Raw genomic sequence first — 20,774 nt, forward strand, 5'->3', positions numbered from 1 at the left:
AGCAAAAACTGACCTTTTTAAAGTTTACGGATTTTTCACACTCCTTTTAACTATTGAGATTATTCTTCAGGTCCCAGTGAGTCCAAGAAATAGATTGGTGACTGTACCTAGTTTTAGTACAATGTGAAGGATGAACAACGGATTGATATTTTGTGATGTTTCAAATATTCTCTTACATCTTCTTGTATTTTCCGATAGATCTGATATTTTGCACTAAGGGAGTGACGAGGCAGCACGTGTGTATACAACTTAAGTCTTCAGTGAAGCTCCATCCACATCCAGGACTGCCACACAGAATTTCTCCACGGAAAAAAAACGAGTAGTCAGTAGTTAAAACTTTTCGTGTTACCTAAACAAGAAGCTAATCACAAGAAAATAACTATAAAATCTAGAATTTTGATTCCTGGCTTGTTTAATAAACTCAAACATTAAAAATCTGATTTCGTTTTCTTTGCGGTTGGTCAGTGGACCAAAAATTTTGTGAAAAAATTGAAAGCGTATGTTTTCTAAGACATAATCTGTTTACCAGCATTTTTGTTTCATCGGATTGTTTATTTTACTCCATCCCACCCTGTATGCTGAGTAACATGTAAATTGTTCCTTTGTGTTCCTGTTTTATTTATTTGATACCAACCCTGTAACAGGCCAAAAGGGCTAACAGTATTATAAATAAACACAGGATGCTGCAGACCGTAGCCCGGTGTTAACAACTGTTGTTTTTTGTTTAAATTGTATCCTACTACAGATAACTGTCAGGTGTACTTGTTGAAAGATAATTTGTAGGCACGTGTGAATGTTTGATAATTTCAAATATTCAGTGGAATAGTAAAGTATTCAATGCTTGATTCGAAATCTCCTCCAATTTCCGGTGGTCGTTTTGGCAGGACGTCAACACAGATTCATTGAGTTTGACGATGCACTCAGATTTTTTTTTTTCATGTATTAGCCTTTTGTGTTAGAAAAATGCATGATTTTGAGAATGCCTATTGTGCCGTTCAACCTCTTTTGCATGCCAGAACTAGTATTCGAAGTAGTCGCTTCGAAATTGATTGCAGAAAATTGCTCTTCGCTTCGAACAAAAGACCACTCTTTACACATACCCAGAATTCGGAATTGCCTGAACAATTGGCTCACTGCTGTTATCTTTGTTCCTGAAGTCCCCAATATTCGACCGAAGTAGGTGGAAACCCTGTCATCTGAGGCTCGTTGTGGTGTGGTGTGTGCTGTCCCAGGTGAGACGGTGGAAGAGAATGCCAACCTGGTCATTCGTCTGCTGATCCGCCGGCCCGAGTGTCTGGGCCCAGCGCTGCGGGGCGAAGGTCCGGGGCTGCTGGATGCCATCCGTGAGGCTGTCCGCATGTCGGAGCGCATTGCTGCTGAACGCCTGCAGCAACAGCAGCAGCAGGTGAGAGTCCTGGGCGTGATGTGTTATACCCCTGTCAAGCACAAAAGTTAAGTGCACTTACGGGAGTGCGCTTTGGCATCCCGAGCATGGAGGAAAGAAAACTAGGAGAGAGCGCGCTCAGCCTCTGCAAGCTCTCTCCTCTGACGCCGCTGCCGAGGGCCCTTTTGCGCACTGACTCTTGGGAAATAGGCCCCCCACAGTTACTAGACTGCCAACCAGCGGTGCACGTCAACCAGCGGTGCGCGGTGCAGCAGTGAACGTCCGTGCTCTGATGTAGCGCAGAAGCGCAGCGCCTGTGTTGCAGCTTTGGCGGAATGCGTACCAAGCTCGAGGTTTTCTGAAGGCTCCGCGTCTCAGCACTTCTGTTGATTACACTATTTCAGTTTTTGGGTGCACTGTAGAGGGCGCAGTGGCTTCCAGAGCGCTCACGGCAGACGGACGTGTTTAACGAGCGCTCCGGCGCGCTGCGCAAGATTCTATTTCTCGGGCAGGCGGACTTCGGCCCGCCCATGGGCCCGCCGTTCTCCGCTATTCCCGAGGCACAAGTTGCGCCGAAATCGCTCGCGCACATACGCGGTTCCGACGTGAAATGCAGCAGTGAAGTATTTCTCTCTCTCGCTGTCGAGAGAGTGCCGGCGGCTTTCCGTCTGCCCCTGCGTGGGGTCTCCCGGCCACTGCGCACAATCACTTACAAAAAAAAGTAACTGTATGTACATAGCCGCGCGCACGTAGCGTCCTGTCTCGGACTAATCGCGCTCGCGGCACATTGCACTAGCGGCCGGGGTGGGGCGCCCGGCCGCGTATACCGTCCGAGGTAGCACCCACGGAGCGTGGCCGCCGCGATCTGCTCCAGCGGCGCGCCGTTGCTCCGGCCGTCCCATTCGGCACCTCGCCCAGCAGAAGAGTGTAATGCTGCTAGTTCCCTAAAACGCCGCAAGGTGGCGGTCTTAGCCTAAGCATCGAGCGGCGCTCGCCCGGCCGGCACTGCCTGCACTTTCAGCCGATGCACCAGCTTTGTTGGCGCGCTTCTACGCTGAATGACTAGGAATACGCAGGCAGTTTTTTTATGACTCTTTCCTGAAGTGACAAAGAAGTTGAGGTACATTGTTAAACAGTTGCGAATGTCTTCAGCATGCAGCTTTTGTGGTAATTTAAGAGTTGATGGGGGCAATACATGCTTTCACGTCGCGACATATGTCGTCTAAATTGCATGCCATCGCGCAGAGTTTTTTCTTCACATTCTTGAAAGCGATGCCTCGTGAGTGCCCACTCGTTCACCTACTCCACCCATGAAGTGCAACCAAAAAGCGACCACTTTGCTTTATGTTCAGGCTATAATAACTGAGTGGCAACAATGCCAGGATTTGAAAATTTTGCAATACATTGCAGAATGTCTAGGTCGGGACCATGGTCGGGATACTTATATGGGCATTTTCTATTTCACTGCAGCGGCTGCCATTAGGCATCACAAATGCCAGCATTTCGTGGTGAGAGCTCTTGAAGAACGTAGAAGGTGCAGCTCCTGGCCTGCCCTCCACCAGTCGGATTGGTCTAGTCCGTTGCTTACTCATTAGCCTACAGTCAAGGGGGGGATTAACCTACCCAAAATCAGAGTTCGTCAGTGTTCTGGTGGCCACCAAGAAGGCTATTGATATTTCCCGCCGCATATAAAAATAATAAGCAACGTGCAGCAGCAGCTGGCTGCAGCTATTACTTTCGAGTATCCGGCAGTGCTCCCTTTTTGTTTGCAAAGCAAGGGAGGACCACGCCACAAGCACAGTATCTGTGGTGTTCGATAATTTCGTGAGGCCACTCTTACCTAACGTAGGAGCTACTGTCACAGACAGGGCAGCATATACCGCAAAAAAAAGCTCGCCATCAAGCCGCTCCACAGGAAAGTGCTGCGTGTTTAGAATGAACACTATGCGAGAAACATTATAGATCTGGTTTAATCTGCGTAAATAAAGCATTGCGTATCCTATGTATTTCCAAATAATTTTATTTGTCCTCCTTTTTGCTTTCAGCGCGCGAGAAAAAAAAATGTAAATGCTCCTCGGTTCAGGCCATATGCGCCAAAAAACCTTATGCATTGCAGGCTGTTGTGCAAGGCCCTGCCCAACATTCGACAGGGAAAAAGGAATTGAGTGATATCTACAAGCGCCGAAAGCAAACGGTTATTGGATGCATTAAAGTTCAAATCAAATACCATTGCTACACAGGAAAACCGACAGAACTCTAATCTAGTAAGGCAGAGATCTGGGCGAGTTGGTATGCATTCAAACTGGTGAACAGCGCAAAAAAGGCGGGACAACGACAAGACAAGCGCTGACTATCAACTGGGTTTATTGGAGGGCGGAAGGGTATATATATGAAAACATAACACAAAGAAGTAAGATTAAAGTGTGAAAGGGCCGTGAAAATGAAAACCTATGTCACATGTGAAGTGATGTAAGCTAATTCCTTGTTGCTAAGTGTCACGGAAGGACTACTGATGCATTCGTCACCTTGCCGGTGGATGTGATGCGCTTCCATTATTTCGCGCGTGAGCTTATCTTTATGGCCGAACAGAACTTCGTTATCTTGTACTCAGGTGCGCACTTGCACTTTTTGCAGCGGAACTTTGTGCGCGGAAGCCCGCCATCTTGTTACGATTTCCTTTCTTGCTCCCTTTCATGTTGGCATTTGCACTTTTCACAATGAACGGAAACGTGGCTAAGAGACAAGACAGCGCTTGTCTTGTCGTTGTCCCGCCTTTCTTGCGCTGTTCACCAGTAAGAACTCTAATCTCTATATATAATTTAAGGCTCTAAACTAACGTTTACAGGGATAGCAAAATTAATATAGACTGCTGTGCTCAAATGTAAAGTAATTCATGTTTGGTGCCATATACAACTGCACAAATAAAAAACGCTCTTATGACGATCTGCTTCATCTCGGTCCTAAGTCTGCTTCCGAATTTAGGAAGATATTATACCAGCAAGCTACCTTGTTCTTTGCCGGCGCTCCTGTGCGGTAATTTTCTAACGCGCATCGCACACAGGCCTGCGACTACTGCGTTTTCGCGGTCTACGCACGACCGCCTCAGGGAAAGCGCGCATGGGGTAAGCGCGCCACCGTGCGGCGAGAGGAGCGGTTGCACCGCTCTCTCAAATTACGCTCTCACCGTGCGAATGGGATGGCCGGAGCAAAAGCGCGCTGCGATCGCGGAGGCCACACACGGAGCGTTCGTGTCACGCGTGCACTACCTGGCGAAGAGCAAGCGGGAAGTCAAGCCCGCCTGCTCGATGAACGCACTGAGGCTCACCACTGTTCTGTCACGGGTGCGCGCACTGCTGCGCAGCCGCAGGAGCGCTTCGAGACTGTCCGGGATGATTCTCAGCGCCCTGTAGGCCGCGAGCATCTCGCGACGCGGCACTGTAGAAGCGGCACAGCGAAGGAGCATGTGCTCCAATGTCTCCGCTGCGCCGCAGTCAGCGCACACGTCGCTCGGGGATAGTGGCCGCTGCGGCGAGCGAGCAGTTTGTGCTCACCACGGAGCCGTCAGTGAACACAAGCAAATGGTCGCGCAGTTGCTCGTAGAGCGACAGAGCGAAACCGAAACCGAAATCCGGCTAAGAGCTACCGCTGCCTTGTCACGTGAGGGCCTTTTTCCCATGATGCTTTCCGTGATGTCATGCTCCCTCCTAGTTTTTTCTTCCTCCATGATCCCGAGTGACACTTTGGGCTAAGCGGTGCTAAACGGGAAAGCAAAGTGCACTCGTAGTAAAAAAAAAATGGCGTCAGAAAATGAGCGGAATTTTCTAGAGGTTTATGGAAAAGAAAACGGACTCATAATACTTTCTGGAGACATAAAACTACGCAGGAGACAGGACACAGAAAAGATGCAGACAGGACGAGCATAGACTAACAACTGATTTATTGGACGAAAAAGGACCTTCCTTCAAGAGCAACGCATGCGCAACCAAACTTAACGCCCAAAGCAAAATCAACCCAAAAAATCCTGCGTAGTTTTATGTCTTCAGAATGTCTTACCAACTAGCCTCTCATCACACACTTCTAGGACTCATAATAATTGATTACTTAACGTGATAGCGCAAATAAAACGAGTCGCAAGAGTTTTTAACGATGAAAAAAATATAGAAATAAAAGAAAAGCCAAGACTATCCAGAATTCGGCAACAAACAAGATGGCGGCGGGCAGCGATGTTCATCTGATCCGATCTGATCACGTTTCCTTGTTTTATTGCTTCGCTTGTAGCTATAACGAACAAATTTTTTTCTGAAAAGAGTGTTATAGGATGTAAAATAAAGTTGTAAGTACTTTTTATGCAGTATACATATTTTGTCTTTGAAGTCGCTGCTGGCGAAAGTGTTTCTCCCTGAAAACTTAGTTTTGCCAAGCTAAGTTTTCTGTGACCATTAAAAAACCAGTTGAAAGAGCGTCTTCAAACCCCCAAACCCCCTCCTTTGCTTATTCTTCATGACCAACAAACGAGATGGCGCCACCGGTGCGATAGCTGACAGAGCGGCTTAATTTCCTTCGTCGTCGCCGCAGACGATGTGAATATCCGACTTATTCTGTTCGAATCAGGTAAGTACCCCAAGCAAACGTGGTATTAAACAATTCTGCCGACCAAATGCCATTTCTATGCGAAATTTGAGCTCGAACAATGCGCCCGTTTAGCTGAAAGAAGCATTTTACGAGGCGCGTTTATTTCCGCAACACGCAATAGTTAGGCCTAAAGTTTCCAAGATGGCATGCAATCATGCTTAACCGCCATCTTCTGATGGCGGTGACCATGGGGCTCTTTTAACATGCATTCCGTTTCAGAGTGAGTGCGTTAGAATGAGGTAAACGTGCGATGTGGGGGTTCCACAGGGTGTGCAGCCGGAGGAGCCTGGTGAGGATGACATCGACATGGGTGCGGCCATCCTCAACTTCTACTGCACCCTGGTGGACCTGCTGGGCCGGTGTGCGCCCGAGGCGGCCACCATTGCGCAGGGCAAGAACGAGAGCGTGCGTGCACGTGCCATCCTCCGCTCCCTGGTTCCCCTGGACGACCTCCTGGGGGCGCTCAGCCTGCGCTTCACCCTGCAGATGCCCCGCAAGGGAGACACCAGTGAGTCTCTTCTTCTCCGATTGTCCCAACCTGTTGTAAACCAACATCCTTGTGTAAACGGAGCAGCAGCTCACCATAGCTTATAATGCTCCCAGTGTGTTACCTTATCCACTTGTTGCCCGTTCATACAGTTTACCGTATAAACGTGTGTAAAGGCTGCACTTTTTTTTTTCAGATTCGGGGGCCTGTTTTTGGGGTGCTGCCCGTACAAACGATGTGCGAAAGAAAAAATTTTTTTAAAAGTAAAAACACAGCAATCAGGGAGTGAGCGGCATTTAGTCTATGTTCAGTCATCACTCACGGAGTCTTCCGACTCCGAGCTGTGCTGTGCTCTGGTGCACGCTCATCCCGAAAGAAGCCGCGCGGCATGTCCACTGTTAATGCGTAGCCGTTGTTCCGCACTTCCATCGCGTAGCAGAGGAGCTCTTATTCCAGTTCGAGCAACTCGCATGGCTTGCCTCAGAAAGTGTGCTTTTTGCAGCTTGCGTTCCTCACAGCAGCCTTTTGGTTGCACCATCGTCAGACGCACTTCTTGCCCATGTCAAATTTCCTTGTCTGCGTCGTTCCCTTTCCGTCCCTCGTGTTCCTGGTGCGCAATTGTTACATCATGAACGTTATCCGACTTGCCCAACTTTCGGCTTTGCTTAATGTACTGGCTGTGCCCCATCCATTCAAAGGCCCTTATGTGAGGCACAGTGCTTGTAGCATCAACAAGCACAAAAAGGAAACGGAGCTGTGTTGGTTGGTTCGCCATTTCTGTCATGTCAGGCTGGCTGCCCACTCTCTGTCGATCAATGAGCAACTGTGCGTGACTGTACATGAGGCACCCTACACCTGTCTCCCACCCTGCACCCCTGACAGTCCCACTGACATCAGTATTTCACACCACCCTGGTCGTTCCTGAAAGGCGGCTGGATTTTTCCCATTTTTTTAATATTCTGTGCCAGGAAGCGTCCAAGCTGTACTGGAGCCAGTAGGGAGTTAAAAACGGGGCCTCTCTTGCAGCCCAGAACAAGAGCGACCTCCCGGCTGGACTACAGCCCAACCACAAGCAGTCCATCGTGATGTTCCTGGAGCGGGTGTACGGACTGGAGACGCAGGAGACCTTTTTCCGCCTGCTGGAAGACGGCTTCTTGCCCGACCTCAGGGCTGCCACCATGTTGGACAGGGTACGTGTGGAAACACATTTGCTTACGAGATGTGCGACGAGACAAGCACTTCTGTGACTTGCTGCACCCTGACCTACTAGTATGGCTACAGTTATCACCACATTCATGACTTTGCATTTACTACTGTTATCAGTTTATTATCGAAATGGAAGGTCCTAGAAAAAGTATTGGAGGTCCTCGGAAAAATGAGTTCTAGCGCTAGAGACCACAGCATGGTAAGGTCTTGAGTTAGGCTCGACTGGAAGAGGGAATGCAAGAAACTAGTGCAAAGGAAGCCCACTAAGGAGTTAGCGGTAAGAGGGAAGGTAGAAAAATTCGGGATACCACTGAATAACAGACATTCAGCTTTAACTGAGGGCAGCGACCTTAACGTTGAAGCAGTGAACGATGATTTCACAGCTATCATTATGGAGTGCACAGTAGAAGTAGGCGGTAGGATTGTTCAACAGGATATCGGGAAGCTATCTCAGGAGACGAGAAGGATCTTGAGAAAAAACAGCGCTTGCAGACAAAGGACCAGAACAAGAAGGACACACAACTGCGCTGACTAACAACTTTTATTTCTGCTGATCTGTGCGCGTGCGCATCATTTCCTCTAGTTTGTAAAAAAGGCGCGGATCGGCCCCCTTCCGAAATAAAAGTTGTTAGTCAGCGCAGTTGTGTGTCCTTCTTGTTCTGGTCCTTTGTCTGCAAGCGCTGTTTTTTCTCAAGATGAATCCCAACCAACTCGCCCAGCAACACACCTTGCTTAGACGAGAAGGATCTGATTAAGGAATGCTAAAGCATGAAAGCATGTAACCTGACAGACAGAACAGAACTGACAGAGCTGTCAAAGTGATCAATAAGCACAAGGAAATTTAATATGGATAGAATTGAGCATGCTCTAAAGAACAGAGGCAGCCTAAAAGCGGTGAAGACGAAACTAGGTACAGGCAGAAATCAGGTGTATACGTTTTGAGACAAAGAGGACAGTGTCATTAGCAATAGAGATAAGATAGTCAGCAATAAAATTTTAACAAGGAACGGTGTCGGGCAGGGAGACACGATCTTACCAATGTTATTCACTGTCTGTTTACAGGAGGTATTCAGCGACCTGGATTGGGGACAGTCGGGGATAAATGTTAATGAAGTATACTTTTGTAATCTGCAATGCACGGATGACTGCTGCTGATGATGATGAGTTAAAGTAGCTGAAGAATTGTTCACAAATTTATACATTAGCTAATATAATGAGGACATTAATGAGAGAGACAGTAACGCGCAGCAATGGGACATCCCGCCAGTAAGAAAGAGGAAATAAAGAAAGGCTTAAGAGCAATGGAAAGGGGAAAGCAGCTGGTGAGGATCAGATAACAGCAGGTCGGTTGAAGGACGGAGGAGAGATTGTGCTAGAAAAACTAGCCACCCTGTATACGCAATGCTTCATGTCCTCGAACATACCAGAAGTTTGGAAGAATGCTAACATCATCTTAACTCATAAAAAAGGAGACATCAAGGACGCAAAAAATTGCAAACTGGTCAGCTTACTGTCTGTTGCCCACAAGGTATTTACTTAGATAATCGCTAATAGAGTGGGGACAACCTTAGACTTCAGTCACTAAAATGTTCATGCAGGCTTTCTTAAAGGGTACTCGACAATAGACTGTATTGACACCATAAATCAGGTGATAGAAAAATGCACAGCGTATGACCAACCCCTATATATAGTCTTCATAGATTACGAGAAAGCATTTGACTCAGACGAAACCTCAGCAGTCGTGCAGGCATTGTGGAATCAGGTGTAGAAGAGTTTTATGTGAAAATACCGGAAGATATCTATAATGGCTGCACAGCTATCATAGTCCTCTATAAAGTCGGCAATAAAATTCCAATAAGGAATGGTGTCAAGCAGGGAGACACTATATCGTCAATGCTATTCGCCGCCTGTTTACAGGAGGTATTCTGGGGCCTGAAATAGGAACAGTTGGGGATAAGAGTTAATGGAGAATACCTGAGTAATCTGCAATGTGCTGATGACACTGCCTTGCTTAGTCACTCGGGAGATGAACTGCAAAGAACGATCAATCGGTTAAACAGCAGAGCAGAATGGTGGTCTAAAGAATAATTGGCAGAAAACCAAAGTATGTCTTTGAAGGGAACAGCAGTTCACAATTGGCAGCGAGGTTTTGGAAGTGGCATGGGAATATGTCTACTTAGGGCAGGTAGTGACCGCTGGTCCGGATCATGAGAGGGAAATAACTAGAAGAATAAGAATGGGGTGGAGCGCATATGGCAGGTTCTCTCAGATCATGAATGGCAGTTTACCCCTTAAGAGAGTAGTGTACAACAGCTGTATCTTACCAGTACTCACCTATGGGGCAGATAGGTGGAAGGTAACGAAAAGCGTTCAACTTAAATTGAGGACCACACAGGTAGCTTTGAAACCCACCCTGCTGCGCCAACCCACCAACATGTTGTGGGTACGCGCAAGGCAGGCTTGAGAAGAACGGCGCAGCCGCCAGACACTACATTGGCCAAACTCTGTAAGGTGGGGGACCAGGTGGGCCGCATGGTCCGCCGGGTTTCTGACAAACGCGGGGGGTTACGAAGTGAGGATGTCTTGCGGCTGGCAAACGCCTTCGTCATCAGTCGAATTCTCTATTCGACTCCTTATCTCCACCTACGGTCATCCTTCGTAAAATTATTAAGCGTGCCCTTGACCTCCCCACCACTACTTCGAACAGCCGGCTTGTGGCTCTTGGGTTGGTGGAAACTTTCATGGGAGCTCCGGGAGGCGCACCTTACAAACCAGTGAACGCTCCTGTCGCAGACTGAGTTGGGTCGCCACCTTCTTGCTCGGCTCCAACACTCCACTCCCATAAAAGACACATTCCACATCCCAGAACTGTGGAGACGTGCCCTCCATGTGCGACCTCTTCCAGCCAACATGTCACGCAAAGACCATAATGGTCGGCACCTGGCATGAGCGGAAGCCTTAGCCCGACATTATGGCTGTAAAAGAGGTGTATACAACGTGGACACCTCCGGTGCTCACCATGGGGACATCCGGTGCTCATCATGGGAGATGGTACATGGTCGCGGTAGTTCACAACAGCAACACAGTTAATGGCCTCACCTTCAGAGCCCGCAGTGCAACACAATCAGAAGAGGTCGCGATTGCTCTCGCGGCCTCACATTTCCATTCAAAATACATAATCACCGACTCGCGAGGGGCCTGTCGCAATGTCGAATAAGGCTGCACTCCCTTCCTAGCCTATTGAATCTACCAAAATTGCATACGGGATACGGACCCCGCACACCGTTACCTTATATGGGCCCCTGCTCATCAGGGGTTGGCAGGAAATGAGGCACCAGACGCAGCCGCCAGCGCGCTCTTTCACAGGGTTGTTTTCTGCTCCCCACCTGATCAGGAACCCGATTTTAATCTGGTCTATACCTTTAAAGGTGTTGCAGCCTACTATCAGGATAGTCATCGCCTTTACCTTCGCCCATGTAAAGGCCTCTAGAAGGCGGATGAGCGGCTCCTTCTCCCCCTTCTCACCAATACATTGCTGTGCCCGGCAGCAATAAAACATTTTGATCCCTCCTTTAACGGCAGCTATTTTGATAGAATAGTTGAGAAAGCACTTTCAAAGCACCACGCAGCCACTTTTACCCCTCTCACGTTTTGCCGCAGCCTCAGTGGTCGAGCACTCGTTTCTCCGGTGGTCACAAATGGTGCTACGGGTATGACTGCTGTGACAGCTTGCCACTTCGGTTTGCCGTCACCGCAGACGATGGAAATTTTCAATCAATTCTGACTGAATCAGGAAAGTACCCCACCCAGACGAAGTGTAAAACAAAACTGACCGCCCAATGCCACTTTTGTGCGAAATCGAAGCCCGAACAAGCAAGTGGTTAGGCCGGGAAAATTTTTTCTTTATTTTCTCAGATCAATGCAACAGTCAGTACTTATTGTGAAGTGGGGTGGGAGGGGGCGTGCATCTTATATTTGGAATCATCTTTTTTGTCGGCCAGTGAGGGGTGCGAGATAAGCGGTCTACGTATAGGCGGCAATATACAGTATATATTGCGCGTTATGACCTTTGCAGGTTTTTTAGGATGTGTTCAGAAAATTGCCACGCCATTTGTGCACCCCCTTTTTGGAAGCCTTAATTTTAAGAAAATAAGGTGCACAAATTACGAGAGTAAACACCAGCGCATATGGTCCATTCAAAAGCGACATCGACCATTTGTGAGGCTTGTGACGACCGATTGTGAGTGAAGAGGTTGCTTGGCACATGTCGAAGGCTGTTGGGTTTCCTTGCGAGAAAGAAGTTCGAGAACCCCTGCACTAGAGGCAATTAGTCCGGCATTCGTCAGTGCATGGCTGAGTTTGTGTTTTAAATACCAAGGATCTTGGTCAGCTGATGTGCGGATGTTATTTACGTGCAGTTTCCATTCAAAATCCTCAATACTTTGAGCTAGGCACACAATATTATATTGGGTTTTTTAATGCTCAAACAAAGCAGTTGTTTTCATGCAAAATGAATTTTCAGAAGTGCGGTAGCAGCTGGTAGTGTACCTGCCTAAAATTTAGTTATGTGCAGCCACTGTTAACTGTCAGAGTGGTCTTGCAGAGCTAGAATATCGGTTTCTGTGGCTCTTGACGAAGTTTCAACATGGCATGAGTGGGTGCACTAGTCGTGCCTTCTCTGTGACCATTTCGTTTCTCTTTTTTTTTACAAATTGTTTTGCTGGTCTGCTTGTTTACAAATTGGTCTGCTTGTTTACCTGTTCCTCTGTTACTTATGTTGGTTTGTTGGATAGTCTTGTTTACCTGTTCCTTTCTTGCTTATGTTGATTAGTTGGATTGTTGTGCTTATCTGTTTGTCGCCTACGTTTGTTTGCTGGATTGTCTTTGTTGGTATTCTCTAATGAGCCCACAGAACACTTTGGAAGCAAAGTCTCGAGGGTCCTCCTTCCAGATGAGTCATGCCCCCTCATTGTCTGCAGACGGACAACGTGGAGAGTGACATGGCGCTGGCGCTGAACCGCTACATTGGCAACTCGGTGCTGCCCATGCTGATCCAGTACTACAGCTACTTCACCGATGCCGAGAACTATGCCAGCCTGCTGGACGCCACCCTGCACACCGTCTACCGCCTCTCCAAGGTCAAGATCCTCACCAAGGGGCAGCGTGAGAAGGTCTCCGACTTCCTCGTTGCTCTCACCAGGTGAGGGCACCAAGCACTTCACCGCACTAGCAGGGCAAACGTGCCGCCGTCTTTCTCCACCCTCCGGAAGGTCTCCACCTGCAAAATCAGATTCAGAGATGGAATGGGAAGCTATTCCTCTCATCACAATATCAGTTGTGTGGATGCTTTCACTTCCTACTAACTTTTTTAATTATGGCTAGAATGTCATGAAATTTTGCACACAGATGTATTTTTCTCTTCTGATTCCAAATATGTAATCATAATTCAGCTGGTGGTCTTAGATCTTACAAAGTCTAGAATGTGATTAGGTAATTTCTTATGCAGCTTTAATGAACTTTTTCATTGCATTTTGTTGCTTTTAATTGCATGAATTGATAGCCACAGAGTTCTCATACCCGGTGACATTCTTCGTTTTTCTCTAAAGGCATGTCATGCTAACATACTATGTCATGAGTAAAAACTTGCAGTATTTTACACTGCAGCTAGTTAAGCTAATTGTCAATTGCTATTTATATGTGGCCTAGACAAAAAAAGTAAGAATGTCATTGGGTATGGGGCTTTGCTGGCTATCAATTCATGTAAATAAGAGCAGCAAAATGCAATGAGAAAGTTCAAAAAAGCTGCGTAAGAAATTGCCTAATTACACTCTAGAATTTAAGATAACTTTTGATCTAGGACCATCAGCTTAATTACGACTATATATTTGGAATCAGAAGAGAAAAACACATCTGTGTGCGAAATTTCATGAGATTCTAGCCTCTAATAAAAAGGTCAGTTTCCTTAACACCTGTGGGGTGCAAAATCCAAGGAGAGGGCTCAGTTGGGCTGGTTGGTTCATGTTGAATGGTACGACTAAACAGCACTGACAGACGGGACGGAAGAAAACGAGACAGACACATGTGCTGACAGCGCATGTGTCTGTCTCATCTTCTTCCATCCCATCCGTCGGCGTTGTTTAGTCGTACCATTCAACAAAATCCGAACAGCTGTTGTGGTGCTTGTAGACCTTACTGGCATTTGTGCTGTCCTCAGTGCAAAATCACTCCACAAGGGTGAGAGTACCCAGGACTCTTTTGTTGTCATCATTGTAGATTTCAGATGCTTTGCCCTACGGCAGCGATTGCACTGTGGAGAAGTTGCCCTGGTGGCTGACTGCCTCTGCGCTTCCACTCATAGCCTGTGCCCCATGACTAGGCCCGCTTACATGCTCGCGCACACATTCGAATACATCATGCGATCAGAATTTGGGGAGATTTTGAGCACACTCACTCTGAAATTTATTTCTCTGGCCCAAATGAAAGCTGTTTAATATAAAACAAATTGATATCCAGCTCGTGTAGAAGGAAAATAATTTGAAAAAGTCAGGAAATCAAGGTTTTGTCGGTTCTTATTTTGGCATGATTCCATATAGAATCAATGCGACTTAGTGGGTGCGGAACACCAAGTTTTGTTATTTCTTTGAAAATTTATGTAAATATCAACTGCTTTGAAACTACGAAATAAGTGGTAATGGCACAAGAAAAGGAAACACAGAAGGCACACAAAAGACAGTACTGACGCCAGGACTGGCGTTAGTCCTGTCTTTTGTGTGCCTTCGACATGAACCAACTCACCCAAACTAGAGTTTTATTTGAAACTGCACCGGTCTCTGCTGGAGTGGAGGGTGCCACTGTTGTTACAAAGACTATGCACATGAAGTTTATACCTCTGTTATTTTTATGCGTAGCATATTGCAATCACTCAGTTCAGCCCTTGGGCGCGGCCGGGCAGCCACCAAACCACGTGACGTGACGTCACGTGGTGAGGTCGCCAAACCACTTATAAAAAAAGAAAACAAAAAAAAAAACAAAAAAAAATGGCTGAGCATGGTGGCGGTTGCCACCGCCCCGTTTCAAAGGGGGCGCTCCTATCCATCCATCCATCCGTCATGGAGGAAAAGCTGCTGAGAAAATGGAGTGCCGCCAAGCAATGCGCTCGCGCAAAAAGACCGCGCAATATGCAACGCATTCTCGGCTTAACCACGCTAAGCCTGGGCATCTTTTTTTCACTGAAAACCAAAACACTTGTCCAGTAGTATTCCATTCTCTGTGCTCGTAGTGTTTCTTTCATTGGCTGATAAGGGAGCCAGTGCCCTATCAGCCAGTTCAGTGAGTGCCATTAAAGAATGCAAAGGACCAGGAACTACACTCGAAATACAGACGGGGCACATAACCTGGGGACAGGGACTACTGCACTTCTGGACTGAGGGTCTAGGCAAGCATTTCATCTGCACTGACTAAAGTCTTCACATGCAGCTGTTCGGCCGTAAACTGCCTCGCTCGCATGTCAGTTGAGCTGTCATCATCTTGGTAGTGAGCAACATTGCCCCACTAGTATTATATCTATGCGACAGCATTTAGGTTGTTGTCTTGCAAAAAATTTCCAGCTTCTCTGTCACGAAGTTTCCTGATTGCTTGAGAGATGTCACGTGGCCTCGAGGCGTCATCACAGCATTCCCTGATGGGTCACCCTGATTGGTCGAGGGGCCACATGCCTTTGTTACGTCATCGGTTTGTAAGCAACCTTCCCACTATGGCTGATGGCCGTCTGCCAAAACCTTTAAAATTTCAAAGCACCCCAAAGTTTTTCGAAACAGGTCCATAAAATGGATTAAGGTGGATTAGTGGGTCCGATTAGTAGAATCCCACACGGTAATTCAATGGAAGGTACTTTGAACAATCTAGAAGGTGATGACTCATTCATACCATATAAAGGCAGCAGTTCCAACCGTTGGTTAGAAAATCACATTGCAGACACCATAGCAGGCAACGTAATGGCCCCCCATGTTTTTCAGGCGAACTGAGCGTGCATTGTTCTGTTGTGCGCAGGGAGATGCAGCCCAGCATGCTTCTGCGTCTTCTGCGGAAGCTCACCGTGGACGTGTCGGTTATCACCGAGTACACAGCCGTTGCCCTCAGGGTGAGCTGGCATCCTTGCAGACTGTGCATGTAGGGCTCACAGTTGCCCCCCTTTTCTTTTGGTGGACCCTTGACAGTGAGAATGCAACGTGATGGCAAATTTGCTGGCAACCAGTGGAGATTTGAAGTGTGGCTTAGCATTATGTACCACCTGTTCACTTATTGATACTGCGGACTCAAAGCAAGGGTGAGCACAAAAACAATGAAATTGAATTAATAAAGATATCAATTAATTAAATACATTATTTGGCCAGAAGAGTGTGAAGATTCAATATACTAGTCAGACTGTCTGGCTGAAAAGGCAGTTGGGCTTGATGTGTGTAAATTTTCAACAAGCGAGAATTTATTCTTCCAGCAGCGGCAAGAGAATAAATTTTTAATGCGAGCGCTCTCTGTTTCTAATGCCAGCTTGCTTATATTGAGGGGCTTCTGGTGCCAGGCCTGTAACAACCTATAGCAGAGGTTCTCCAAGAGAGTTCTGTGGTACCCTAAGGCTCTTTGGAGAGCTTTCTCCCAAACACCTAAACCCATGAATGCCGTAACCTCCACCTTTCTCCTACCCACTTTATTTGGGGCTAATCCTAAACCAGTTGCTTGTAGCAGAGTTTTACTGTGCAGCCTTCTTCCAAAACAAGAAGAAAAAGTGCACTGCTTTGTTAAGCCAAGCAAAGGTGTTGTATTCTCACAGAGATCAAACCACGCGGGAAGTAGCAGAAGCATACTTCATCGCAACGGAGCAACGGGGCTGCGATAGCAAACCTTCGGTTGCTTTAAGTGATAACGAGATCACGTTTCTTGGCAGATTTTGGGCTTCGGGCGCACGCTAGTTTTATCATTGTCATAGTTTTGTTTGTTCAGTTTTGTTCTCATGTATTATGCTTTCCTTATATACCCAGCTTTTCGCAATAAAGCCTTAGTTGTGAGTTCAGCGCTTGTCCTGTCGTCGCCTTTACTCTTGTCTCTAGTCTTTTGTGCGCTGTTTTTCAACCATGAACCTATACCAACTCGCCCAACTCAACGTTCTACTAAATGCAGCCTTCATTATTCATTGAATTTTTTTTTTGAGAGGCCATGTGTCTGTGTGCTCTTTCGATTGCCCGTGTTAGGCACTATCTTTTGAAAGCCACTAGGGTTCCCCGGGGCAACGTTAGTCTGAGGAAGACTGCTGAGCTCTCTCAGAAAGCAGGAGCTGCAAGAAAAGCAGCCTGGTGGTCTTCACATGCCTGTCCCTGGCTGTTTGTGCGTGCAGTTGCTGACCCTCCATTACGAGCGGTGCAAGAGCTACTACAGTGCCAGTGGGGGCCAGGGGCCGTACGGGCAATCCTCGGAGGAAGAACGGCGCCTCACCATGCTGCTGTTCACCAACATCTTCGACTCCCTGTCCAAGATGGTCAGTCCTCTGGTCTCATTGTCGATGCTCTTGCTGCTATTCATTTGCGAACCCAGCTGCCAACCATTTCAGTTTGTTTTACTCGTGAAAAAAAAGGAACAGCAGTATGGTCCCGTTAACCCGGAACTTGAAGAACAGAACAGAAGTTCAAACCCCCCCCCCCCCCCCCAAAGATATGTGAGCATGTTGGATGTGTCAAAATATGTGTTACAAAAAAAAACACATGCGTCACAACCATATCGTTCAAGCGTCCACAAAAACATAAGACAAATAATCACACAGATTATTTGTCTTAAGTTTTTTTGGATGCTTGAATGATATGGTTATGATGCATGTTTTTTTTAGGGGCTGAAGAAGGTATATGAAGCAGTGTTTCTTCGAAATAAAAACCAGTTGTAAGTCAGCGCTTGTCTCTTGTCCCGGTGTTTTGCGCTGTTCCGTCATAAAAGTCTTATATAAATTTGACAGTAGCAGCGGTAGAGGTCCTTGGGTTTGCAAACCACTGGCCACTCGGTAGCAGTTGGTGATTCATTAAGTTTCCCATCGTTAATTGGAGATGTGCCACTACAGGAGTACGACCCTGAGCTGTTCAGCAAGGCCCTGCCCTGCCTGACGGCCATAGCGTGTGCCCTGCCCCCCGACTACTCCCTCACCGAGGGGCACGACGAGGACTGGTGCAAGCAGAGCACGGCCGCCTCGGGCCCCTACGTGCCCGAACCGGTCAACACCTCCGGGTGAGAGGAGACAGGCTTCTGGGGGAGAGAGGGACTTGCTCAGCCTAGCCTGTTACTGTGTGTTTTGTTACTGTGGGCATGTATTTGAACACTCAAAAAATAGTGTAGTGCCGAGCAACATGCAAAACATGATGCACTGGAAGAGTGTTGGTCAAATGTTTAGGGGAAGCCCCCAAGGTGGAGTAGATTTGTAATAAGGGAGTAATTACTCATTGGCATCCACCCAAGCGCAGCCATACGGCTACAAAGGAAAGCTACACAGCTTTCTCAGCAACTTCGTAGTTAAAGAAAAATTCGTCCTGGTCCCGGGTTCGAACCCGGGACCACCGCTTCACCGGAGCAGTCGCTCCAATGAGTAATTACTCCCTTATTACAAATTTACTCCACCTTGGGGGGCTTCCCTTAAACATTTGACCAACACTGTTCCCACTTCGAGTTATTGATCAATTCGCTCTCGCCCTACCATTAGCTTGCCGTCCCGGTTAGCTCAATTGGTAGAGCGGCTGCTCCGGTGAAGCGGTGGTGCCGGGTTCGAATTCCGGACCAGGACGAATTTTTCTTTAACTACGAAGTTTCTGAGAAACCTGTGTAGCTTTCCTTTGTAGCCGTATGGCTGCGCTTGGGTGGATGCCAATGAGTAATTACTCCCTTATTACTGGAAGAGTGTATCATGTAGTGTAGTCTGCTTTTCGACAGGACTGAGGTTATCGGACACGCGAGGGATAAGATAGAACGGAAAATTACCAAAGCCTTGGAAATCGCGAGATAAGCACCTGACAAATGTGGTAGCGATGCTTCAGTACACCTGTACCGCAAGGAGTTGGAGTTTCTTGGTTTCACGAGATGATTGGGGCTTTTGACTTTGTGGTTGGTGCGCATGCACTTAGTAGTTGAAGGAAGGAGGCGCTGGTGCAATAAACCAGTTGTTAGTTTACGTTTGTCCCGTGTGGTTCTTCTTCTCTCCTGTCCCGTACTTTTGCGCAGCTGTTCTTTGTTCTCATAATGATACACTGTCGTCCATTCTCGGTGCATTGGAGCCAAAAGCTGCCATGTTCTTCTTCTTGTGCGTGCTATCTGTGTGGCTAAGGGGCAGGGTGGGTTTCAGCTGTGCCCAGAATCAAAGGGCGAAATTAGGGAAGACTGTGCTCTCAGTTCATTTGAGGAAGTAGTAAATTGTGTCCAAGTATAAACAACTGCATGTTTATGAGCTCGTAGAATTTAACAATGTTCAGATATTTGCAGAAAGAAAGCTGATTAGGTAAGACAGATTGTTGTTTGCACAACATATGTAAACAGTTGGCCTGGTAAGCTTTCAGGAGCACGAGCAAATCTGTCAATGGAGTTTACATTTTTGTGCCTTTTGTATAAGCTGCATTTTAATATATATGTAGCACCCCCCCCCCACCCTCCTCCTCCCAAGGTTTAGTCACATTTTGGAAAAGGAAATAATTATGGCTACCAGCAACAAATACCTGAGCAACATGACAAAACTTGTAGTGCCTGGAAGACAAAAACAGATATGAAGTAGACAATTATTTTCTATCTGGCTGTGTCTTCTTCCAAGCACTACGAGATTCATCATGATGAACTAATTTGCCAGATCAGCCGCCTGGCATGTTTGTGTGTTCATGCTGTGCAAAATGCTGGCTGCTGCCACGCAAGTGCTGAGAGGTGGCACATTCTCCGCCTTTGCTTTTCAGAATCCAGCTGAACCAGGACCTGAACAATATTGTCCAACGCTTCTCGGAGCACTTCCACGATGCCTGGGCAATGCGAAAGGTGACTTCTTGCACTGTTTTTTTTTTTGCACCTGTAATCAAAATTTTTTTGGTGAGAACACATTGCTGTTTCATGTTTCCAGCCTTTTGTGCTCCTTGTACAGGCTAGCTGGTGTGACGCAGCTAAGAGACACCATCACTGTGTGCTCTGCCTCGTGGGCTGTATCTCGTCACTATGTCTTGAATTGTCAGCGTCTGATTATTCATTTTTTTATGTGTGCAACAGCTCTCAAGCACACTGCATTTGAAGAAGGACACAGTAGTAGCATTGGTAGTTTTTCTTGACACTTGACTGTTTTGTCTCCAGCTGGAACGAGGTTGGCAGTATGGAGAGCGGTGGAATGATGAGGTCAAGACTCATCCAAGGCTGAAGCCTTACAACCTACTCACAGACTACGTATGTAACATTCCCTTCACTGATCTGTTGACCCTGGCGTTCAGTGTATTTTCCCTTCACTTACCATGCAGAAGGGCTGAAATGCTGAACACAACCGTTTTTTGGTAAAGTTTGTGGTACAGCATGATCCATCGTCTGAAATTTATGTGCTCTGCATCATATTACATTAGAACAAGTTTACAAACTAATTTTTTCAGTTGCATGTGTCTGTAATTTGCTAGTCAGGGACTTGGAGCTCCAAGTCTTCATCATTTAAATCCCATGCACACTCATGGGTCATTAATGTTTATGCACTTGTTCTTTCATTTGTGGCATATGCTGCTATACCATATTTGTTCGAATGTAATGTAAGTTTTTTTTTTTCTCTTAAAGTCTACCCTCGCATTATAATTTAATACCGTGGCACTGCCATAAAGCAATGCCACAGTGCAGCCATTTTGAACCATTTTGCAGCCATTTTGAGTTGTGAAACAGTCACAACTTGGTTTCAGATTCCACAGTTTTGCGGTGTTAAGTTGGCAACGTGAGTGCCATAGAAGCCAAATCAGATTCGATCCAAACTCAAAACATCGTTCTTTGTGTTCGTTGGGATCCTGGGGCTGTCGTATTGTGGTGTTGTGTTCTTTA

The 20,774-nt window shown here is 46.9% G+C and overlaps 1 protein-coding gene across 5 annotated transcripts in view; it reads left to right on the forward strand.

Annotated features, from left to right (window-relative positions):
* Nucleotides 1-20,774, forward strand: part of LOC149326706 (ryanodine receptor-like) — a 542,398-nt gene that overhangs the window by 311,559 nt on the left and 210,065 nt on the right. For all 5 annotated transcript variants that reach the window (XM_089563500.1, XM_089563501.1, XM_089563503.1 and 2 more), the window contains exons 57-65: nt 1,233-1,405; nt 6,284-6,524; nt 7,530-7,693; nt 12,689-12,909; nt 15,759-15,849; nt 17,098-17,238; nt 17,809-17,972; nt 19,673-19,751; nt 20,058-20,147. In XM_089563500.1, coding sequence (XP_089419626.1) covers nt 1,233-1,405; nt 6,284-6,524; nt 7,530-7,693; nt 12,689-12,909; nt 15,759-15,849; nt 17,098-17,238; nt 17,809-17,972; nt 19,673-19,751; nt 20,058-20,147 — 1,364 coding nt within the window. The remainder of the gene's footprint in view (nt 1-1,232; nt 1,406-6,283; nt 6,525-7,529; nt 7,694-12,688; nt 12,910-15,758; nt 15,850-17,097; nt 17,239-17,808; nt 17,973-19,672; nt 19,752-20,057; nt 20,148-20,774) is intronic.

This window comes from Amblyomma mixtum, chromosome 10 (genome assembly GCF_055824585.1).
Source record: "Amblyomma mixtum isolate Tamu chromosome 10, ASM5582458v1, whole genome shotgun sequence".
NCBI classification, from domain to species: domain Eukaryota; kingdom Metazoa; phylum Arthropoda; class Arachnida; order Ixodida; family Ixodidae; genus Amblyomma; species Amblyomma mixtum.